Source organism: Tamandua tetradactyla, chromosome 14 (assembly GCF_023851605.1).
Source record: "Tamandua tetradactyla isolate mTamTet1 chromosome 14, mTamTet1.pri, whole genome shotgun sequence".
NCBI lineage: Eukaryota > Metazoa > Chordata > Mammalia > Pilosa > Myrmecophagidae > Tamandua > Tamandua tetradactyla.
Window position 1 is genome coordinate 84,742,452 of NC_135340.1, and position 25,528 is coordinate 84,767,979.

At 38.5% G+C, this 25,528-nt stretch overlaps 1 protein-coding gene across 14 annotated transcripts in view; it reads left to right on the forward strand.

Annotated features, from left to right (window-relative positions):
- Positions 1-24,820, forward strand: part of IQCH (IQ motif containing H) — a 242,045-nt gene extending 217,225 nt beyond the window's left edge. For 4 of the 14 annotated variants that reach the window (XM_077128301.1, XM_077128297.1, XM_077128300.1 and 1 more), the window contains 3 exons: positions 15,128-15,189; positions 20,230-20,338; positions 24,332-24,820. In XM_077128301.1, the coding sequence (XP_076984416.1) occupies positions 15,128-15,189; positions 20,230-20,338; positions 24,332-24,445 (285 nt within the window). In that variant the 3' untranslated portion in view covers positions 24,446-24,820. The remainder of the gene's footprint in view (positions 1-15,127; positions 15,190-20,229; positions 20,339-24,331) is intronic. The other 10 variants (XM_077128303.1, XM_077128304.1, XM_077128292.1 and 7 more) reach the window with 6 other exon arrangements.
- Positions 24,821-25,528: the final 708 nt, after the last annotated feature.

Below are 25,528 nucleotides of genomic sequence, written 5' to 3' on the forward strand. Positions count from 1 at the left end.
ATGGCCATCTAGCTTGTTTTGGCTAGTGAAATATGAACAGAAGTGATATATATCCATTTTATGCAGAAACCTCTAAGAGCCACTGCATGAGTCACCATATCCCTTTTTCTGCCTTGGCAATTGAAGAAGTGCAGAGCCTGCTTCACATTGGGCCCCTGAGTGGGCCAGCTATATTGGAAATAGAGCGTAAGTAAAAGCTACACTTTTGTTGTTATAAATAACTAAGAATTATTGTTGTCATTTTTTAGTTAATGCGGCACAATTTAATCCACACGATTGATTCAGAAATTGGTAACAGGAAAAAGGTGTGCAAGAACAGAAAACTAAAATTTTAATGTTAACCTATTGTTCAAGCAATGAGAGGCAAGGAAACTGAATGGAGACTAGAGAGATGGGAATTTCATAATGGTGAAATGTTTGTTGAAACTGTCATCTATAATGACTTGGAAGGCAAGTAATGTAGATACCTATAGCTCCAGGAGGAGCAGTTAAAATATATAATGTTTATAGTATATGTTGGTCATTGTTGGCTGCATTTGACATGGTATTATAAAGGAATTATAAGCTTCTTTAAAGGAATTCACCTGTTTGCAAGCAAAAATTAAAGGGCATAGAGAAATTCCACAAATTTGAACTTTGACATTTTGGAGAAGTTGAATTTATTTTAAGCCTCAAAAGAAAGGATTAAAAAATTGAAAAAGTATTTACACAAGAAAGGTAAATTAAAATTTAAACTTGTAGTAAGGATCAGATTAAAGATATAGCTATGACCTACTATTAAAACCTCTGAACAAAGATCCAAGAAAGATTGTGGCATCCAGTAAATCTTTTCATTTGGACAGAATATCTCAAGGAACAGAGACAAAAAATACAGGTCTCCCACTGAAGCCTGATCCTTAAAATTAAGTTAAGAGAAAGAGAGAGGCATAGAAGCACAAAAGCAAAAGGGATATAGAAATTCTAAGAAGTATATCTAAAAAAGAACTGTGGATATAATTGTTGTCTGAGATCAAGTAGCCAATTAAGTTTTTGTGAGAGTTGAAATGGCAAGAGAAATATCAGTCTGGATTAAAAGAGACTGTCGCTGTTCAAGATTTAACACGTGACTTCAGTCTTTCTAAGCCCAACTCTGCAAGTGAAATCATCGCCCTCCCTGCTATGTGGGACATGTCATCCAGGGGTGAAAATCTCCCTGGCAACGTGGGAGATGACTCCCAGAGATGAATCCACACCTGGTACCATGGCATCAACAATTCCATCCTGACCAAAAAAGGGAAAAGAAGTGTAGTTAATAAAATATCAGTGGGAGAGAGAGTTCAAATAGAGTCTAGAAGCTACTCTGGAGGTTGCTCTTACACAAGCTTCAGGTAGACCTTGCTACCTATCATAACCTGCCAACCCCCAACCAGGACCATTCCGGCCAATCCTAAAGAACACCTAGGGCAATATATAAGATTCCACAAGGGTTCCATGCACTAGAGTAACTTGACAGAAACCTACAACCTCCAGATGGGTCCCTGGTCCAGATAAGTCCTGAAACCTAGCCCAGCCTCTCCAGAACATCAGATAATTCCATCGTCCTACCTCATATTAGTGACATACCCTTCCAATGTGAAAAATTTATAATTGCCATAGCCCAAACACCCCTAAAAAGGGTTATGGAAAGATCAAAGGTAATGGTGGAGTTATACAGAGAAGATAGGATTTAACAAATGAATATGAATGCTGAATCATTGAATTGATATATCTTTTAGTCTCAAGTATTTTAGAGCAACTAGAAGTAAAAATCCAAAATTGTGGAATTGTAACCCATGTCAAAGTCTGAAATATGTTCTACAACTAATTGTGGTGCAGTGCTTTGAAATTTATTGCTTTTTTGTATATATGTTATTTTTCGGAAAAAAAGAAGGAAAAAAAGATGATTGTGATGATAAAAAATTATTTAAGCCCTTTGGCCACCTATATTCTGGAGCAGCTAGAAGGAAAAATCTGAGATGATGGTATGGTAGCCCATGACAAACTCTGGGATCCATCCTGTAACTACTTGTTGAAAAGTGCTTTGAAAACTATTGCTTTTTTCTTTCTTTGCTTTGTATATATGTTTTACTATACAATAAAAAAAGTTAGAAAAAAGATTTAACACAAACCTTGGGCCCTCAATCTCTATAGTAAGGAAGTGGGCTGAGAAAGTTTTGAAGCTCCTAAAGAAGGTATAATCTCCAGTTCCCACTTCAAATGTGGCCAAGGAGGATTATGGGAAAGAAAGAAATTCCCATAGACAGAGCCAAGAGCCACAAAGAGCAGTGGCCAAAGCAGCCTTATCAAGGGAGTTGAATCAAACCTAATAAAGAATGCTTCTCACCCAAAAAATAAGGGCCTTCTAAATATCTGATGTATGTGTTTCAGGATTGCTGCAGACCACTGTCTTCTGTTTATCTCTCATTCATTCCCTTTCCAAATGGGAGTATTTATTGCAGATATCCTGTTCCTGTCGCACCAATGTTTGGGCAGTGAAGGGCAGAACAGATGATTTTTTTTTCCTTTTACTTTCTGGATCAAGACAGCCAGACCTGATCTAAAGATACCATGGTCATCAAATCATTAATAATAAATATGATAGCATTTTATATCTTACAAAATATTTAAAAATATTTTATCTCATTCTTACAATAACTTTGAACGGTAAATATTGTTCTGATTTTGAATATGTGGAAACTGAGGCATAGAAAGGTTGAGTCACTATGAAAGTTTACATGGCAAATAAAATTACTTACTAATGTGCTTCCAAATAACTAGCTTGAAAAGAAAAATTTTTTAATTTGTTAAAGAGGAGAAAGATGGATAAAAACAAACAGAAAGATCTGTAACCTAAGATGCTACCTGGGGAAAAAAGGCCTGAGCCTGTTAGTACAATCAGAAATCTGATCACCAGAGAGGACCACAAGGGAGCATACGGTCGAGGGACCTTTGAAATCACTGATGGTAGACATAGGTAGATAAAATTGCCTGAGGAAAATGCTGCCAACCTTGAGGTTTATCTTTAATGAACTGCTCAAGTGTAGATTCTTACATTTCTGACCTGTAAAATAAAATAATAAATTGTTTTATGGAGGTATCAAGGAAGGATGGTTTTGAGCAAGCCTTTTATTACTAACATTCCTTCTGGATGGAGGCTGAGAAGATTCCTGATCTCCTTTCTTGGGGAGTTATAAATGTCCTGCCAAATGCAGACTTCCCATTCTGGCCATGACAATGTAATTTCTAACTTATCTCCCTCACCACAAACCATTATTAAAGCTGGACAAAAATATATAAAACAACTGTTTGAAAGCATTGAGCAGTAACCCAAACAAGCAGTACTTGAGAAATTACAATCCTTAAGAAATGGATGAATTGAGGACATTTCCAAAGCACAATATCACCATGCTGAGGAGACAAAGAGCAGAGTTTGATAGAGTACTATCAAACTGGCTGGGATTTGAGGGGAAAAAATCCCAAGGCAAAGATAGTAAAAGAGAAGTGAACCCAAAAATCTGTGTACCAGTATGTTTCAGACAATTGGTGGACTCCTACCCTGCATGTGCACATATCAGACTCCAAGAAATCTAGCAGAAAAGAGAAGCTGGGAGGCCGAAGATCTGGAAAGTGATTTCAAAAACTATCTGATGCTGAGAAGAAAGGGATTGGAGTTCATGTCCTGCTAAGCTGGAAGAGTTTTAATAAACACACCAAGCTTTCAGTGGAAATTTCAAAAGGACCTAGGAATGGAACCCTTCCCTAGGAAAAGAGACCAAACTGAAGGAGGAAGGAGAAAACTTAAATAAGCCAAAAAAGTCTAAAATTAATCATTGAAAGATCAAGATGAGGTTGTAATACTCTATTTGCCTACCAAAAGAAACCTTAACCCTCATTGAAGAAAGATAACAGCATCTAGAAACTCTTACAACTTTCTTTTTGATGACCAGCATCCAGTAAAAAATTATAAGACACAATTAAAGACAGGAACTTTAAAATAACTGTGATTAATATGCTGAAGAAAACAGAGGAAAAGATGTGTAATTTCACCAGAGATCTAGAAAATACAGTTTCCTTAAAGAGTCAAGTGGAAATTCTAGAACTAAAAACAATTATAACCAAAATTAAGAGTTCAGTATATGAATTTAATAAGAGATTAGCAGAACAAACAGTTAATAAGCTGGAAGAAAGTTCAGACTTACACAAAAAGAGGGGAAAATGTTGGGAATTTAGAAAGTGGTTTAGAAGCTATGTGGGACATGGGGGGAAATGTCTAACATTCTTGTGATTAGTGCATCAGAAATAGAGAAGAGAGTGGTTTTAAGTAAGTACTGACTGAGAATTTTGCAATACTTGAGAAAGACATCAAACCACATATTCAAGAAACAGTACAATACTTTGAAATTTGTTTATACATATGTTATTTTTCACAGAAAAGAAAAAAGAGAAGGAAGAGTATACTAGAAAAGACAGGATTTAACAAATGATTATAATAACTGAATCAATATTTTGATATTTCTTTTGGTGTCCAGTGTCTTGGAGCAGCTAGAAGAAAAAATGAAAAATCGTAGAACTGTAACTCATAGCAAACTTTAAATCTGTTGGAAACTACTTGTTAAAATATACTTGGAAATTTATTGCTTTTTTGTATATATGTTATTTTTCACAATAAAAAATAGTTTAAAAACTTTAAATCTAAATTTAAAAAAGCAATACAAGGCAAGTTAAATACAAAGAAAATAATACCTGGGCATTTGTGCTGGTTTGAAAAGATGTATGTACCCTAGAAAAGCCATGTTTTAATCTTAATCCCATTTTGTAAAGGCAGCCTATTCAGTACTGTATGTTTGAAACTGTAATTAGATCATCTCCCTGGAGATGTAACTCAATCAAGAGTGGTTGTTAAACTGGATTAGTGTCTCCACCCATTCAGGTGGGTCTTGATTAGTTTACTGGAATCCTATAAAAGAGAAAACATTTTGGAGAATGAAGAGATTCAGAGAGAGCAGAGCAGAATGACATAGCCACGAGAAGCAGAGTCCACCAGCCAGTGACCTTTGGAGATGAAGAAGGAAAATGCCTCCCAGGGGAGCTTCATGAAACAGGAATCCAGGAGAAGTAGCTAGCAGATGACACTGTGTTCCCCATGTGCCCTTCCAGATGAGAGAGAAATCCTGACTGTGTTTGCCATGTGTCTTCTCACTTGAGAGAGAAATCCTGAACTTCATTGGCCTTCTTGAATCAAGGTGTCTTTCCCTGGATGCCTTTGATTGGACATTCTATAGACTTGCTTTAACTGGGACATTATCTCAGCCTTAAAACTGTAAACTAGCAACTTATTAAATTCCCCTTTTAAAACGTAATTACATTTCTGGTATATTGCATTCCAGCAGCAAGCAGACTAGAACAGCATATAAGAGTTAAACTGCTGAAATTAAATAGAAAGAGAAAATTCTTAAAAGTAGTTAGAAGAAAAAGACATAGTACAGGACTTTCCAAAGAGCAACAATAAGACTGACAGCTGACTTTTCACAGAATCTATGAAAGCCAGAAGATGATATGATCCTAACATTAAATTACTTAAAGAAAAAATCTTTGCAACCAAGAATTTTATACCCAAAGAGGAGAAATTCATTAAGTGTCCCACCAATCCCTGGGAATGAAATAACTATGTACATATGGGGATTATATGCCAGATTGTTAATGCTACTCCTCAACACAAAGCTACTTAAACCAAAGATATATGTAAAATTCTGAAATAGGAACCACTTATTCTAAGTGATTTGTTACATACATGTTAACATCAGAGCCCTGGAATAGCACTGAACAATGGAAACATAATGCAAGCCACAAATGTGAGCCACAATATCATTTAAATTCTTCTGGGGGGCATATTCTTTAGAAGTGGAAGAAACAGGTGAAGTTAATTTCAAAGATATATTTTACTTAGTTCAGCTGAGATATTATCATTCCAACATGCAATCAATATAAAATAATCAATGACCTCTTTTGCTATTTTTGCACTACATCTTTGAAGTCTGCAGCACATCTCAATCTGGACCATCCACATTTCATGTGCTCAGTAGCCCAGCGTGGCTAGTGCCTACCATATTGGACAGCACAGCAAAGATACAAGGGACCTTACAGGTCAACTAGTCACAGATTCTCAACCCTGGATGCCCATTAGAATGACCAGAAAAAAATGAGTTTTATAAATCACAGATGCCCAGCAGGGCTGGGATTAAGGTGAGGTGAGTGAAACACTTACCTCAGGCACAAAATTTAAGGCAATATTAAAAAAAAAGACTCAGTAATAAAGAGAAATGGCATTTTAATGTAATAGTTTTTAATCTAAATTAATGCAAAAAATATCCACAATGGACAAAATTTCAAAGTGTTAAGTAAAAACAGGGTATTACTGATATTTTCCTTTGTCTCAGCCTCCAATATGACTCAACATGGTAATGTGCCCAGCGCCCACTGCAGGCCAAATTTTTTTTTTTTTTAATTAAAAAAATTAACTAACACAACAATAGAAATCAATCCATTCTACATATGCAATCAGTAATTCTTAATATCATCACATAGGTGTATGGTCATCATTTCTCAGTACATATGCATCGATTTAGAGAAAGAAATAGCACTACAACAGAAAAAGAAATAAAGTGATAACACAGAGAGAAAACACAAATAAAAATAAAAAGTACAAAAATATATAAGAGAAAACAAACAAACAAACAAAAAAACTATAGATCAGATGCAGCTTCATTCAGCGTTCCAAGATAATTACATTACAATTAGGCAGTATTGTGCTGACCATTTTTTTTTTTTTTTAGACGTCATACCATTCTACATATGCAATCAGTAATTCTTAACATCATCACATAGATGCATGATCATCGTTTCTTAGTACATTTGCATCGGTTTAGAAGAACTAGCATTATAACAGAAAAAGATATAGAATGTTAATATAGAGAAAAAAATAAAAGTAATAATAATAAGAACAAAACAAACAAAACAAAACAAAACAAAAACCTATAGCTCGGATGCAGCTTCGTTCAGTATTTTAACATGATTACTTTACAATTAGGTATTATTGTGCTGTCCATTTTTGAGTTTTTGTATCTAGTCCTATTGCACCGTCTGTATTCCATCAGCTCCGATTACCCATTATCTTACCCTGTTTCTAACTCCTGCTGAACTCTGTTACCAATGACATATTCCAAGTTTATTCTCGAGTGTCGATTCACATCATTGGGACCATACAGTATTTGTCTTTTAGCTTTTGGCTAGACTCACTCAGCATAATGTTTTCTAGGTCCATCCATGTTATTACATGGTTCATAAGTTTATCCTGTCTTAACGCTGCATAATATTCCATCGTATGTACATACCACAGTTTGTTTAGCCACTCGTCTGTTGATGGACATTTTGGCTGTTTCCATCTCTTTGCAATTGTAAATAACGCTGCTATAAACATTGGTGTGCAAATGTCTGTTTGAGTTTTTGCCCTTAATTCCTTTGAGTAGATTCCCAGCAATGGTATTGCTGGATCGTATGGCAATTCTATATTCAGCTTTTTGAGGAACCGCCAAACTGCTTTCCACAGTGGTTGCACCATTTGACATTCCCACCAACAGTGGATAAGTGTGCCTCTTTCTCCGCATCCTCTCCAGCACTTGTCATTTTCTGTTTTGTTGATAATGGCCATTCTGGTGGGTGTGAGATGATATCTCATTGTGGTTTTGATTTGCATTTCTCTAATGGCCAGGGACATTGAGCATCTCTTCATGTGTCTTTTGGCCATTTGTATTTCCTCCTCTGAGAGGTGTCTATTCAAGTCTTTTTCCCATTTTGTAATTGGGTTGGCTATCTTTTTGTTGTTGAGTTGAACAATCTCATTATAAATTCTGGATACTAGACCTTTATCTGATATGTCGTTTCCAAATATTGATTCCCATTGTGTAGGCTGTCTTTCTACTTTCTTGATGAAGTTCTTTGATGCACAAAAGTGTTTAATTTTGAGGAGTTCCCATTTATTTATTTCCTTCTTCAGTGCTCTTGCTTTAGGTGTAAGGTCCATAAAACCGCCTCCAATTGTAAGATTCATAAGATATCTCCCTACATTTTCCTCTAACTGTTCTATGGTCTTAGACCTAATGTTTAGATCTTTGATCCATTTTGAGTTAACTTTTGTATAGGGTGTGAGATATGGGTCTTCTTTCATTCTTTTGCATATGGATATCCAGTTCTCTAGGCACCATTTATTGAAGAGACTGTTCTGTCCCATGTGAGTTGGCTTGACTCCCTTATCAAAGATCAAATGACCATAGATGAGAGGGTCTATATCTGAGCACTCTATTCGATTCCATTGGTCGATATATCTATCTTTATGCCAATACCATGCTGTTTTGACCACTGTGGCTTCATAATATGCCTTAAAGTCTGGCAGCGCAAGACCTCCAGCTTCGTTTTTTTTCCTCAAGATGTTTTTAGCAATTCGGGGCACCCTGCCCTTCCAGATAAATTTGCTTATTGGTTTTTCTACTTCTGAAAAATAAGTTGTTGGGATTTTGATTGGTATTGCATTGAATCTGTAAATCAATTTAGGTAGGATTGACATCTTAACTATATTTAGTCTTCCAATCCATGAACACGGTATGCCCTTCCATCTGTTTAGGTCTTCTGTGATTTCTTTTAGCAGTTTTTTGTAGTTTTCTTTGTATAGGTCTTTTGTCTCTTTAGTTAAATTTATTCCTAGGTATTTTATTCTTTTAGTTGCAATTGTAAATGGGATTCGTTTCTTGATTTCCCCCTCAGCTTGTTCATTACTAGTGTATAGAAATGCTACAGATTTTTGAATGTTGATCTTGTAACCTGCTACTTTGCTGTACTCATTTATTAGCTCTAGTAGTTTTGTTGTGGATTTTTCCGGGTTTTCGACGTATAGTATCATATCGTCTGCAAACAGTGATAGTTTTACTTCTTCCTTTCCAATTTTGATGCCTTGTATTTCTTTTTCTTGTCTAATTGCTCTGGCTAGAACCTCCAACACAATGTTGAATAATAGTGGTGATAGTGGACATCCTTGTCTTGTTCCTGATCTTAGGGGGAAAGTTTTCAATTTTTCCCCATTGAGGATGATATTAGCTGTGGGTTTTTCATATATTCCCTCTATCATTTTAAGGAAGTTCCCTTGTATTCCTATCCTTTGAAGTGTTTTCAACAGGAAAGGATGTTGAATCTTGTCGAATGCCTTCTCTGCATCAATTGAGATGATCATGTGATTTTTCTGCTTTGATTTGTTGATATGGTGTATTACATTAATTGATTTTCTTATGTTGAACCATCCTTGCATACCTAGGATGAATCCTACTTGGTCATGATGAATAATTCTTTTAATGTGTTGTTGGATACGATTTGCTAGAATTTTATTGAGGATTTTTGCATCAATATTCATTAGAGAGATCGGCCTGTAGTTTTCTTTTCTTGCAATATCTTTGCCTGGTTTTGGTATGAGGGTAATGTTGGGTTCATAGAATGAATTAGGTAGTTTTCCCTCCACTTCGATTTTTTTGAAGAGTTTGAGGAGAGTTGGTACTAATTCTTTCTGGAATGTTTGATAGAATTCACATGTGAAGCCGTCTGGTCCTGGACTTTTCTTTTTAGGAAGCTTTTGAATGACTGCTTCGATTTCTTTACTTGTGATTGGTTTGTTGAGATCATCTATCTCTTCTTGAGTCAAAGTTGGTTGTTCATGTCTTTCCAGGAACCCGTCCATTTCATCTAAATTGTTGTATTTATTAGCGTAAAGTTGTTCATAGTATCCTGTTATTACCTCCTTTATTTCTGTGAGGTCAGTAGTTATGTCTCCTCTTCCATTTCTGATCTTATTTATTTGCATCCTCTCTCTTCTTCTTTTTGTCAATCTTGCTAAGGGCCCATCAATCTTATTGATTTTCTCATAGAACCAACTTCTGCCCTTATTGATTTTCTCTATTGTTTTCATGTTTTGAATTTCATTTATTTGTGCTCTAATCTTTGTTATTTCTTTCCTTTTGCTTGCTTTGGGGTTAGCTTGCTGTTCTTTCTCCAGTTCTTCCAAATGGATAGTTAATTCCTGAATTTTTGCCTTTTCTTCTTTTCTGATATAGGCATTTAGAGCAATAAATTTCCCTCTTAGCACTGCCTTTGCTGCGTCCCATAAGTTTTGATATGTTGTGTTTTCATTTTCATTCGCCTCGAGGTATTTGCTAATTTCTCTAGCAATTTCTTCTTTGACCCACTCGTTGTTTAGGAGTGTGTTGTTGAGCCTCCACGTATTTGTGAGTTTTCTGGCACTCTGCCTATTATTGATTTCCAACATCATTCCTTTATGGTCCGAGAAAGTGTTGGGTAAGATTTCAATCTTTTTAAATTTGTTAAGACTTGCTTTGTGACCCAGCATATGGTCTATTTTTGAGAATGATCCATGAGCACTTGAGAAAAAGGTGTATCCTGCTGTTGTGGGATGTAATGTCCTATAAATGTCTATTAAGTCTAGTTCATTTATAGTAATATTCAGATTCTCTATTTCTTTGTTGATCTTCTGTCTAGATGTTCTGTCCCTTGATGAGAGTGGTGAGTTGAAGTCTCCAACTATTATAGTATATGAGTCTATTTCCCTTTTCAGTGTTTGCAGTGTATTCCTCACGTATTTTGGGGCATTCTGGTTCGGTGCGTAAATATTTATGATTGTTATGTCTTCTTGTTTAATTGTTCCTTTTAATAGTATATAGTGTCCTTCTTTGTCTCTTTTAACTGCTTTACATTTGAAGTCTAATTTGTTGGATATTAGTATAGCCACTCCTGCTCTTTTCTGGTTGTTATTTGCATGAAATATCTTTTCCCAACCTTTCACTTTCAACCTATGTTTATCTTTGGGTCTAAGATGTGTTTCCTGTAGACAGCATATAGAAGGATCCTATTTTTTAATCCATTCTGCCAATCTATGTCTTTTGATTGGGGAATTCAGTCCATTGACATTTAGTGTTATTACTCTTTGGATAATATTTTCCTCTAACATTTTGCCTTTTGTATTATATATATCATATCTGATTTTCCTTCTTTCTACACTCTTTTCCATATCTCTCTCTTCTGTCTTTTTGTATCTGACTCTAATGCTCCCTTTAGTATTTCTTGCAGAGCTGGTCTCTTGGTCACGAATTCTTTCAGTGACTTTTTGTCTGAGAATGTTTTAATTTCTCCCTCATTTTTGAAGGATAATTTTGCTGGATATAGGAGTCTTGGTTGGCAGTTTTTCTCTTTTAGTATTTTAAATATATCATCCCACTGTCTTCTAGCTTCCATGGTTTCTGCTGAGAAATCTACACATAGTCTTATTGGGTTTCCCTTGTATGTGATGGATTGTTTTTCTCTTGCTGCTTTCAAGATCCTCTCTTTCTCATTGACCTCTGACATTCTAACTAGTAAGTGTCTTGGAGAACACCTATTTGGGTCTAATCTCTTTGGGGTGCGCTGCACTTCTTGGATCTGTAATTTTAGGTCTTTCATAAGAGTTGGGAAATTTTCAGTGATAATTTCTTCCATTAGTTTTTCTCCTCCTTTTCCCTTCTCTTCTCCTTCTGGGACACCCACAACACGTATATTTGTGCGGTTCATATTGTCCTTGAGTTCCCTGATACCCTGTTCAAATTTCTCCATTCTTTTCCCTATAGTTTCTGTTTCTTTTTGGAATTCAGATGTTCCATCCTCCAAATCACTAATTCTATCTTCTGTCTCTTTAAATCTATCATTGTAACTATCCATTATTTTTTCTATGTTTGCTACTTTATCCTTCACTTCCATAAGTTCTGCGATTTGTTTTTTCAGTTTTTCTATTTCTTCTTTATGTTCAGCCCATGTCCTCTTCATGTCCTCCCTCAATTTATCGATTTCATTTTTGAAGAGGTTTTCCATTTCTGTTCGTATATTCAGGATTAGTTGTCTCAGCTCTTGTGTCTCATTTGAGCTATTGGTTTGTTCCTTTGACTGGGCCATATTCTCAATCTTTTGAGCATGGACAGTTATCTTCTGCTGCTGGCGTCTGGGCATTTATTCAGATTTCTCTGGGTGTTGGACCCAGCAAGGTTGTAAGATTTTTCTGTGAAATCTCTGGGATCTGTTTTTCTTATCTTGCCCAGTACGTGGCGCACGTGGCACACGTTTGTCTCAAGTGTTTGGAATGGGTCTCCCCCAGTCACCGTTCTCCGTGGCCTGGGGCTTTCGGATCCAAATCTCTCCATTGGTTCAGGGGTCGCGCATGGTGGGGGCGTCAGCTGCCGCGGCTTGAGGGGACCCTGTGGCTGGTTGCGGGCCGCAGCGGGCCTGGAGGATTCCCCACCGGACCAGGAAGCCTCCCGTGGGGGGGGGGCTTCCGCGGTTTGGATAGCCCTCCTATCTGAGACTCGTATCCGCGGACTTGAAGCAGAGACTCGAAGCCGCCCGCAAAAGAGGGGTGCCACCTGCCTCGGCTTGGGAAACTTGCTTCTCCAATACTCTCAGCCGGCCCGGAAAGGGGGGAGGGAGTAGCTCGGACCACCGCAGCTGCCGCTGATCGGGAGATCGCACGCCGCTCGGGGGTCTCACTGCAGCCAAGTCTCGCAGTCAGTCTAGCCAGCCCAGACTTTGGATAGCCCTCTGATCCGGGACTCGTAGCCGCGGACTTAAAGCCGAGACTCGAAGCCGCCCGCAAAAGAAGGGCGCCGCCTGCCTCGGCTTGGGGAACTTACTTCTCCGATACTCTCAGCCGGCCCGGGAAGGAGGGAGGGATTAGCTCAGACCGCCACAGCTGCGGCCGCTCGGGGGTCTCGCCGCAGCCAAGACTCGGAATCAGACTTGCCAGCCCAGACTTTGGATAGCCCTCTGATCCGAGACTTGTAGTCGCGGACTCGAAGCCGCCCACAAAAGTGTGGCGCCGGCCGCCTTGGCTGGGAAGCTTGTCTCTCCGAGTCTCTCAGTCAGCCCCGGAAGGAGGGAGGGATTAGCTCGGACCGCCGCAGCTGCGGCTGCTCGGGAAATCGCCCGCCGCTCGGGGATCTCACTCACCGCAGCTGAGTTTCGCAGTCAGACTAGCCAGCCCAGACTTGGTTACGCTGTGTGTCCATTCCCTGCTGTAGCCCCGGGAGTTGTTTTGTACTGTTTCTGTTCACCTATTAGTTGATTTGGAGTCGGAGGAACTAAGACGCATGTACCTTACTAAGACGCCATCTTGGATCCCTGCAGGCCAAATTTTAAATCAGTATTTCTGGAGGTGGGTCCCAGGCTTTATATTTTTTTAAAGTTCCCAGATCATTCTAATGTGCAGGCAGTATTGAGAACCAGTGTTCTAGTCCAATGTGTCTCTTAATGCTCAGATTTCCTGATAAAGTGGGCAGTCATCTTTGTGGCATATAATTTCTTTTACCAAATCCCCAAAATAAAGTCTTCTTTTTGTACTATCAGTGATAGAGAGTTCACAACTAAACTGGGCAGCCATTTCCACTATTGGAAACTCCAGCGTTACCTTTTATTTATTTGGGAACAAAACTGTTGAAAGATAATTTTTTAAAAAGGGGAGAATCACGTCTCTTACGATGTAAAACTAAACACACAATAAAGATTTTATATCTCAGAGGAAATCAGCAGATGTTACAACCAGTTCAAAAGAGAATTCAAAAAATAGACATCTTTGTAAATAAGGAATATTGAAATGAATATGTGGAGGAAGCAAAACTGGTTTTTCCACAAGGGGAGAGATGAAAGAAAATCAACTGAACCTCTACCAGCCTGGACAGAATTTGCTTACCTGTCAGTTACCTACAACTTACAGAGCTGTAAAATAACTACCATCGAATCAATCTGATAAGGCAGTAGGGTATGGTCTAGGCAACACATAATTTACCATTGAAGTATACATCATTTTCCACACAATTTGCCTCCCTGTGTTTTTTTTATTTGTTTGTTTGTTTATGGACAGGTTCCGGGAATCAAACCTAGGTCTCTGGCATGATAGGCGAGAACTCTGCCACTGAGCCACCGTGGCCTGCCCCTCCTGTATGTTTTTTTTACCCATTGCTCTCAGAGCAGTGTACTGGTTTGAAAGGATGTATGCCCCCTAGAAAAGCCATGTTTTAATAAAAATCCCATTTCATAAAGAAGAATAATCCCTATTCAATACTGTATGTTTGAAACTGTAATCAGATCATCTCCCTGGATGATGTGATTTAGTCAAGAGTGGTTGTTAAATTGGATTAGGTGATGACATGTCTCCACCCATTTGGGTGGGTCTTGATTGGTTTATTGGAGTCCTATAAAAGAGGAAACATTTTGGAGAATGAGAGATTCAGAGACAGCAGAGAATGCTGCAGCGCCACGAGAAGCAGAGTCCACCAGCCAGCGACCTTTGGAGATGAAGAAGGAAAACGCCTCCCGGGGAGCTTCATGAAACAGGAAGCCAGGAGAAGAAGCTAGCAGATGGCACCGTGTTCACCATGTGCCCTTCCAGATGAGAGAGAAACCATGACTCTGTTCGCCATGTGCCCTTCCACTTGAGAAGGAAACTCTGAACTTCACTGGCCTTCTTGAACCAAGGTATCTCTCCCTGGATGCCTTAGATTGGACATTTCTATAGACTTGCTTTAAGTGGGCCATTTTCTCGGCCTTAGAACTGTAAACTAGCAACTCATTAAATTCCTCTTTTTAAAAGTCATTCTGTTTCTGGTATATTGCTTTCCAGCAGCTAGCAAACCAGAACAAGCAGTGATTTCCATATTTTGATATGCACAAGAATCACCCAGGAAATGGGCAAAAAGGCAAATTCCCATCCAAAGATTCTGAGTTTTGTTGATGCCCCCATGAAAATGCCTTTTAAACAAGCATTACAGACATACTGATTCCAGTGATTTGAGAATCATACTTCAAAAACCATATTCTGGAGACAGCCTTTCCCATCTTTCCAACTGTGCTTCTCACAAGATTTGAAGGTAACTCTGGAATTCATTTCAAATCAGGATACTGATAGTCTTATTGGAGTATATTTACTTTGTTTCCAAGATAATATGCTATTTCTTTTTGCCCCACTTGAATTTTACAGGACAGACAAGGAACAGTTTTTATATTGTATGAGCACGTGAAAAGACACACGTTGGGAATGCTGTGAGTATGAAGTGTTTCTCTGTAGTGCATTTTAATCAGCGGGCTGGTTTATTGGAAGTCCATCGTATTTTATTTAGATCTACACATATTTCATAAAATGACTTGAAATGTGTGCTTGGAGGGTCCCAAATATAACTGATTGATTATCCCACATTGGTAGGCAACAGGTTACTTTTAACAACATGCTGCACTCAAATGAATACACATATAAGGCATAACAGATCTGTATGATGGGAATGTCCCAGTTGTGGAGGGGCGGTTGCAGTTCTGGCATGCTCAGAAATGTGTTCTAGTGACTTGGCAAGATGTCCCCAGAAGATGGGGTCTGAAGCCCCTTTTCAGATCCGGTTTCAGCCCTGAAGCAGTCTTCTGAGTATGTAGAGACGAATCCTGCCAGCAAAGGTCAGGAGGCTCCACTACTTCCCTATTACCTGAACAATTCTCTTCAGAGTATTTTGGAGAACTAGTGAAGTTGTTTCCTCATCCAGGACCCAGAATTTTAAGACTGCAACCTTGAATTATCTCCTTACTTGATATTTTAGAATATGGTTCTTTGGTCCCACTGAGCTATCCTAACTTATTGGAAAACTCTTCCTGCTCTATATTTCTCTCTCTCTTTCTTTTTCCCTACCATTTACAACAGTATAGACATCATAGCCTCATATACTAGATCTGGTCCCATAGAAACTAATAAAATAAAAGCCAATTCCCTTAGTAAGCATGATCCTAAGCTGCCTCAGTTTCCCCCAGGGAGTCAGTCTCCTGTAGGCTGATCCTTAGAGGTACAAACTAAAACAAAACAAGCCCGTGTTTGTTCTAGCAACATCAACACAGATGAGCACAGTTCAAAGGTTTTTTTGGAGCCCCTCTCCAAAGAAGAGAACTTTGTTTTACTGAAGCATTATCAGTTATAACAGGCCATCATCAATGCAGTGCTGTTCATCCTTGTCTATCCCGTTAGGCATATAAAAATACTTTGGTTCCTTCCACTTTAGAGCTAAATGTGGCTACAATGTATCTAGTTCTTATAGTCTCTAAGATTCTCATCACTGGGGAGGAGGAGAAACTAGCTGTCAAATCCTCCCCTCAAACCTAACCTTTTCCCAAGATCTTACAAACATGCAAAATCTACCGGGTCTTACTAATAGAGTCCCTTCATGTTCATTTTAGGTCCTCCACCCCATCCTTTTGTTACACAGCCATGATAGCAACAGAAATGAGACCTCAAGCCATAGTATCCCACCAAGCATGTTTTCATTTAATATACCCAGGTAGCAGGTCCAGAACGATAATAGAGCCAGGCAGACCCTGGCCATGTGCAGGGAAGGAGTTGCCCTTTACTTCCCAATGGGGTTCTATCCCCCAGCACCCTCCCTGCCCTGAACCCTACCTTTACCTATCAGAAAATTAGAAAGCCAGGCACAGTTCTAGGTGTTAGAGATGCAGCTGTGAACCAAACTGAAAAAGCCCTGCCGTCTAGAACAACATGCTGATGTTCTAGTTGGGTGGACAGGCAGTAAATAAATATGGTATAGTGTGAATAAAATATGGTTTAGTATGTCAACTGTGGACAAACAGGGAAAAGGAGAGCAGCAGTTTCATGATAGCCAGAACACCAGAGGTGAAAATTTCCTGTTCTGCTACCACCAAACTTGTCACTATGACATCAGGGCAGTAGCAGGACTTAGGCAGCTACTGGGACAAGAGAACCAGGCAGCTGACCAAATTTGGAGTTTACAAAGTAGGGAGTAAGAAATTTGTATCTCCCGAGGTCAAACCCATTCAAGAAGTTAGGAGTCTAAGCAGGAAAAGTGCAAGGTCCAAGTATATTTCTAAGCTCAGGAATCCAGACAAATGAGTTAGCTAAGTACAAGAACTAGGAATCAAACCATAGAGATATGAACTCTAGAGTATTGGGCACAGGTTGACATTGAAGGTGAACTAACAAGCGACTAGACAAACTCATATGCCTGTGGGATGTGGCTGAGAGAGGGGAGCTGCCTTCAGGTGACTGGAGCTGAGCAGCTGAGAAGCCACATCCAGGATCCCGGAGGTTCGGGTGCCTGGAGGTCACCCCAGGAAGCAGGCAGCATAACATCGGTGAGGTTCCACCTGCCAAGAGTTTGCCTCAGGATGTCCTGAGGGCAAAGTGGGCAGAGTGACATAGGAGCCCAAAGAGGACCAGGCCGGCAGGGGTGGCATTGAAGAAAATGTGTCAGCAGGGGACAGAGCCCAGCAAAAGCTGATAGGGGCAAGATTTATTGAAGGATGAGACAGGGAGTGTGTAACAGGGCAGGGGCAGAGTTCCCGGGGTATGGGCCACAAGTGGGCTTATTCAGTTGGGTACTCAGGCATAGGAAAACCAGGCAAGAGGAAACCATCACAGAATTTAGGGGTTAGAAGAAGAGATTGCTTAATGAACAAGGAGGCCCTCAGTCATCAAACCAACCTAGCAGCAAGGCTGACTTGATGGTGAGATATACAGAATGAACAATTAGACTGGTAATGTAGAGGAACTCCCCCAGCTGTTCCTACACCTGCGCCTGAGATTTCAGGCAGGAATGTATGACCCGCAGGTGAGCTTCAGCGGTAGCAGTAGTCCTTCTGGTTACCTCCTAGACGGATTCTCTACCCGCACGTGCTATAGAGAGCGCACTGTTGACATGGGCTCCGGAAAACCTAGAGCTTTGTCTCCTGTTGTCTGTCCCATCTTATTCTCATCCTTTACTGCACTGATAGATCCAGAGAATTTTAGAGCAGGGAAGGACCTTGGGGAGTGATCCACTCTCATTTTACAGATGGAGAAACTGAGGCTTAGAGAGAGGGTGGGATTTGTCTGGGTCGAACAGGCTGTCTGTCCCCTGTTCCTGAGCCAGTATTCTTTTCATTACACCACAAAGCCTACATTGAGCAGCTGCCTCGTACAGGGAACTCTATTATGTAACACAGAGATTCTCAGCTATTTTGAAGTACATCACTATTTATGCAAGTTTGTACAGAATTTACTGATTTACTTTACCTGACTATTAGATAGGACTCAAGATTATCCCTGTATTTCTCACTTGCATCTGGCTGTGCTTTCCTGAGCCTGCGATAAAAGAGTAGAATTACAGCTAGTGTATCAAGAATTGCACAGAGGCATGAACATGGGAAGCTAAGAAGAGCTGATTTAATAAACAATGGCCAGGAGACAATCTGTGTTCTCTGTAAGGAAAAATGAGCAAATATAAACTTTTCTTCTTTGCATTGCATAAATTTCTCTGGAGTTTTAATGGGAAGCTTTTCATGAGATGACAAGGTCTTGTTTTGCTTTATTACAATCAGATCAGGTCAGGTCAGGTGAAAAATATCAGTCAACCATCTCTTTAGGAAAGGGGAGGACTCCAAGAGGGCATGACCGTACAGACTAGAGCTGTGTGGTTTGGTTTTGCCAGAATAAGTTCATACTGAGTCCATTTATTCATGGATATTCAGGGGATAGGGGAATTCAAGGAGAAATGTCAAGGAAATGAAAATGAAGGAAATACTAGACATGAATTAGTTACTAGGGGAGGGGTCTTGGGGTCCATCCTGACCCTGGGACCATGGACTCCAGGAAGCTGAGGAGGGGCTGGCGAGAGGGACATGCAGCTGTGTGTGTACCTTTGTGCACCGTGTGTGTGTCCATGTGTGTGTGTGCATAGCTCTCTCTGTATATATATATATATACTTTTGTTAAAGCATAGATCTCAATCTTTAGTGTAGATAAACATACATAAGAATCCGCCTGGTGAGCTTGTTGAAAACTACACACCCTGGGACCTCAAGCCCATGGATTCTGATTGTGTTGATCTGGGGAGGAGCCCAAGAATTTGCTGTTTGAAGAAATACCCAGGGTCCAATAGATACTGATTCTGTGGCAACAAAATACAAATCGTTTAAAAGCATTACTGACTCTAGAGTCACCTCTGACCATTATCTGTTTTCTTAGAAGACGAAATACTAATGTTCAGCAGTTATAAGGGGGGTAGGGGAAGGAAGTTCCTTGAAGTTTGGAGATGTAACTCCAAGAGTTCAGAAGCACTGATGTCCAATTCCTTCACGTCAGAGAAAAGGAAGTGAAGGCGCAGAGAGCTTAAATCACTTCCCCAAGGGGACACAATTAGTCAGTGGCAGGATAAAGAAAGAGCCTTGCTCTCTGTTTGGGGCCTGAGAAGCCTTCCATTCCCACCCTGACCCAAAGGAAAGCCCTGCCAGGCTTGGGCAAACTTTCCAAAAGAGCCTCTTCCTTAGAGTCTAAGGTGATTTACGTCACAGATAACAACTGGGAAAGAACTCATTTCAGAGTTTTAGTCAGCTGCCTTAAGGCCGGAACAATTTTAAATTAATTCATTCATTTAATCTTTTCTCTTTTTATCTGATAAAGTTTGAAAAGTAGCTAGAAAAATGTTTGTTTTCAAGTTAAAACTTAAAACGATCTAGCTGTTTGGGAAAGTTCATCTACCACACTATAATTCTACAGGATGGTTTGCAGGTTGTCTCTGAAATGTTCTAGAAGTGGGTATTCAGGTTTACAAAGATGGCTGCTCATGAGTGGGGCACATTCTCCTCTGAACATGGGTGGGTCACTCTCATAAGCAGCAGGAATCACTTCTACACGTGAAACAAACAAAAAAAAACCCCAGACAGAAGTCACCAGAATATTAAGGGGCAGATGTCTCTCTAAACAGGAAACTGTTAGGCAGGAATTACACTTCGCAACAATTCTCTTCAACAAATTTAAAGTGTCCTAGCTCAGGAATCGCCTTTTCCTGGGAATGGCTGAACCTATTGCTGTATTCTGCTAAGTTGATTAATAAAAAATATTTATTACACAAATCCTTTTTGTTGACAAGTTAAAATGGAGCCTCATCTTTCATATCTCCCTGAAGATTGCCACCTTGTGAGATTGAAAATACTCATTAAATTCCATCACCAGACAGGCACAAATGAAAGGGTGATTGTTTTTAAGCATGTGAGGGGAATCGTTGGTAAACTCATTTGTTTGGATATCATTAACAGAACAATCGGCGAGGATCTCCAGGGGGTCCTCATGACCTTTGCTCGCAATCTCTTCATCATCCATCAAGAAATATCAGCACCTAATATGCAAGGCGAGACCAATTTTAAGGTGAGGTGTTAATTAACTAACGATCCTGGTTAATTTCTATACAAGGGCTGAAAATACCTCATGCTGTATTGTAAACAAGTGCTAAACCATCTTTTTTTTTTTAATTGTAAGCAGTACATATTTTACAACGTGTAGGGTCAATATTGTAAGGCTCCCACTGAACCTGTTAGTTAAATTTAATAGTTTGAAACTTTTTCTTTGAAATATAGTAGACTTCTTTTAACTTGCTGCCATTTCCAAATCCAAGCTCATGAGACAACAGAGCTTTCTGAAATGTCATGATGGAACCAAAGCAGAGGCTGTCACAATGAAAAACTGAATGCAACCTACCTATACTTCAGTTAATACAATGTCTGTCTAGGGATTCCTGGGGAGCCCCAGTTTCCAGAGTCAGAGAAGTTCTGAAACCCATGAAGGACAAATGTGTGGTAGTGAGAAGCTCTTTTGCCTATATGTGGCTCAATTGCCCCAACCCATTTCTCCAAAGTGGAGCAGACATTTCCTCACAAACTTTTTGAAGCTTCCAAATGGCCTTTCCTGATGCTGGCCAATGAAATCCAGTTGTGTGCCTTCTAGTTAGAGACTATAAATCTCTGATCTGTAGGAAACAGGAGCAAGGTCCATCCTGGAGTTTTTGAAACAGCAGCTGAACATGGGATGAAACTTGGTATTGTTTCATCAGAGTCTGTGCCTTTATCTAGGCCTTTATCACATTTGAATGGGTGAATTAACCTAAAGGACTCGATCAGAAACTGCATGTGAGTGTCTCATAAACAGGATGCCCAACAGAAGCTTGATAAGAAGTATAATTTTTGAATGCTTTTTTTTTGGGTTAGGGCCTGTTCCCTTTATAAACAATAATAGTGGTGACTCTGATTTGCTCTGTAAAGTGATTTTGTGACCTGGAAGAATGACCACTACTTTTCCCATGATGTGATTGAAAAAAAATTCAATAAAAAATGGGCCCAGTTTTGCATCAACTTTCATTGGTCCTGAAGGGTTTATGTTCATTGTTTATATCCTATGCCCTTGCCAGCTAGTATCCTTTTATCTGTTACTGCCATGTGCAAAATCTGAACCTGTCTGTATGTGATCAGTTTAGCCAAATACAGCTAGTAATCAAAATCTGATGCTTTATCCCCAAATCCATGTAGACTAAATAGACATTGAGCTTAGACTTGATGTTGACAAAACCAATCACCCTTGACAAAATGAAGATTATTTCTTTGCCCTTTCTCTCACTTTCGGAATCATCAAAAATCAGATATTCTCATGTGGCTCCTACACATCTCACATTCTAGCCTGGTTCTCAAATGAATCATTGTTATCTTGACTTTTACTCTCATTAGAAGTTCTACAAGGCAAAAACTTCAAACTTCACTAAAGAGGAATGATAACAATAACTTGAAAGGTTATTCTACTGAAAGGTAGAATAGTTTCACTGTTGGTAATATTTTCTATCTTCTACCTAGAGGCATTCTAATAGATATTTTGTTTGTAAGCAAGGATTTATCAGCAAGGACTCAATTTAAAATGGAAAGGTGTTACAAGAAAAAAAGAAGATTCTACAAAATGCAATACCTTTTCATACTAAAAATACTCAACAAACTAGGAATAGAAAGAAACTTCCTCACCTTAATAAGGATATCTGCAAAAACCCACTGCTAACATCATACTTAACGGTGATTTATTATCTCCCTAACTTTAATTTACCCTTGCTATTTCTAGTCATCATGGTACTAGAGGTTCTAGCCAGGGCGGTTAGGCAAGAAAAAGAAATAAAAGGCATCCTGATTGGAAAGGAAGAAATAAAACTACCTCTTTTTGCTGATGACATGATCTTATATAGAGAAAATCATAAGGAATTTCACATACAGAAAAACACAGTAGAGCTAATAAATGAGTTCAGCAAGGTTGCAGAACACCAGATCAATATACAAAAATCAATTGTATATCTCTGCATTAGCAATGCACAATCCAAAAATGGAACTAAGAAAACAATTCTGTTCACAATAGTATCAAAAATTAATACACTTAGGAATAAATTTAATAAAGGAATTGCAAGACTTGTAACACTGAAACTGTAAAACATTATTGAAAGACATTAAAGGACATCTATATAAATGGAAAAATAACCCATATTCATAGATTGGAAGACTTAATATTGTTAAAATAGAAATACTACCCAAACTGGTCTGTAGATTCAATGCAGTCCCTATCAAAAATCTCAGCAAAACTTTTTGCGAAATGGACAATTCATAAGTAAATACAAGGGACCCAGAATTGCTAAAATTACCTTGAAAGACTTGGAGTTTTCACACTTCTCAATTTTAAAACTTACTACAAAGCTACAGTAATCAAATCTGTATGGCACTGGTTTAAGAATAGACATATAGATCAATGGAATAGAATTAAGATTATCAATTGATTTTTACGAGGATGAAAAGATAATTCAATGGGGAAAGAATAGTCTCTTTAACAAATGGTACTGGGAAAACTGGATATACATATGCAAAAGAATCAAGTTGGAACCTTATCTTACACCATATACAAATTTTAACTTAAAACAGATCAAAATCTAAATGTAAGAACTAAAACCATACCTCTTCGAAGAAAACATGGGTGTAAATCTTTGTGACCTTGGATTTGGCAAAGGACCCTTAGATATGACACCAAAAGCACAAGGAACAAAAGAAAAAAAGGATCAATTGGACTTCATCAAAATTAAAAAGTTTTGTGTTGCAAAAGACACTGTTAAGAAAGTGAAAAGATCATCCACAGAATGGGAGAAAATATTTGGAAATCATATATCTGTTAAGGGTCAGTATCCAAAATACATAAAGAGTTCTTATAACTCAATGATCAAAAAAATAATCATGCAGAAGAGCCAGGTTCAATTTCCAGACCATGCACCCCCCCAAAAAAAAATAAATGAATGAATAACCCCATTTTAAAAATGAACAGAGGATTTGAATAGGTATTTCCTCAGAGAAGATATACAAATGGCCAATGAGCATATGAAAAGATGCTCAACATCATTATTTATTAGGGAAATGAAATCAAAACCACAATGAGAAACCATTTCATACCCACTAGGATGGCTATAATAAAAAAGACAGACAATAAATGTTGACAAAGATGTGGAGAAATGGGAACCCTCATACCTTGTTGATGGGTAGGTAAAATTGTGTAGTTGCTATTTAAAAGTTCACAGTTACTCAAAAAGTTAAACATAGAACTATCACATGACCCAACAATTCTATTCCTAGATATATGCCCAAGGGAATTGAAAACATATTTTCATGCAAGAAACTTTGTACACAAATGTTTGGAGAAATGTAATTTGATAATATACAAAATGTGGGAAGCAATCCATATGTCGCTCAACTGATGAATGGATAAACAGAATGTGGTGCATCCATACAGTGAAATATTATTCAGCCATTAAAGGAATGAATTATGATACATGCTACAACATAGATGAACCTTGAAAGGATTATACTAAGTAAAAGAAAGCAGATGCAAAAGGCCATGTATTATGTAATTCCATTTCTATGAATTGTCCAGAATAGGCAAATCCATCGGGACCGAATGTAGATTCGTGGTTGCCAGGGGCTGGGGAAAGGAAAGAACGGGGAATGACTGCTTATGGATATGGATTTCTCCTTGGGGTGATGAAAATGTTCTGGAAGTAGATAACGGTGATAGTCGAACAACTTCATAAATAAACTAAAACCAACTCATCAGACATAAAATTAATCAGACAAATTGCTATAAAATTTCTAAATTCTTTCTCTCACGTTTTTAATCATTTCATCGAGATTGGTAACCAACAATTTGTGGAGGGTGCCAGTTGGCATAAGACCCTTTGAGTAGAACTGGTCCAGATCATACTTAACCCCTGAAAGGAGCAGATGCTCGGTGGTCGGGGATGAGGAGGTTGTTGTAAGAAGTCTGTAACTGGTGAATATTATTTTTATTGTTCATTTACAGACCACCATTGATGATGTTGAAACCATTCTGGGAATAACAGAAGAAAACAAAATGAAATTTGAAGAAGAGCTACAGTCCAAAGATGATAAAAACCTCCCTAAGCCTTATAAATGATGCTAGAATACATTATCAATTTTAGAGTCCAGTCTGGGGCAAAAAAAAAAAAGACAGCAATAAAAGGGGAGAAAATAAGTTTGTTTTGTTTGTTAAGAGGTAAATCAGAATTCGGTGAGGTTAAAATGTAATGCTCTTCTTAAAAATTATTTGTTAAGTGTTCTTATTTTACTTATTAAACCAAAACCTATTTGTGTATTCACCTGAGAGTGTTGAACCATCCTCACTCTTCCACTATCCAGGGGAAAAGAAAATCTGATAAGAAAGTGTGAGTCCTACTGATATCACTTCTGCATCTACCTCTTTACAAGCTTCTGGATTATGGAGCTCTTATTGATTATGTTTTATAAAGTCTTCTCCTATTTCTGATAGTAATTTGTCTTCTGCATCTAAAACCCTGAATAACGGCTTAACCCCTGCTATTTGGCAAAACCCAAATGACTTTTTTTTCAAGAAAATTACTTTTATGTGAATCCTTTATTATTTATTGTTTTTTTTTTCTTTTCTTAAACGAAGCCGCAATTTGTTGTTGCTGCTGCCATTTTTCTAACACGAGGATAAAGCAACATCTAGTTAACAAAGCATCAGAATTTATCTAGGTGGCAGCATCTGCTCTAGTTTAAAATACCCTGCACTATGAGCTCTCTAGCTTGAATAAATATTTGTATTCTCTAGTTCTCTGTTAGAGCAGTAAGATTTTCACAAGCTTAATTCAACGGTACCTTTTAAAGGGCAAATTGCTAAAATTATGCAGTGCTGACAACAACTCTCAGTTGTTGTCTGAAAATATTTCTACCATAGCCAGCTTTACCGAAGGGTGAAATAAGCAAGTTGCAACTCCAAACTCACGGAGTTGTTAGAAAGAATGTCCTTTGTGTCTTGAAAACATTTGTGCATGTGAAGGGGGAGGGTACTTTTCACCTATGGAATTTCAATAATTTCTTCATCGTGCCTAAGCCACAGGCTAAGAGTGTCTTAAAATTAAGCCAACGTTTTGTGTGTGTGTGTGTCAGCTTTTGTTTTGCTATAGTTGGAAATACATTAATTAGCCAGATTTCCTGCCTGTGCTAGGTACAACGATGA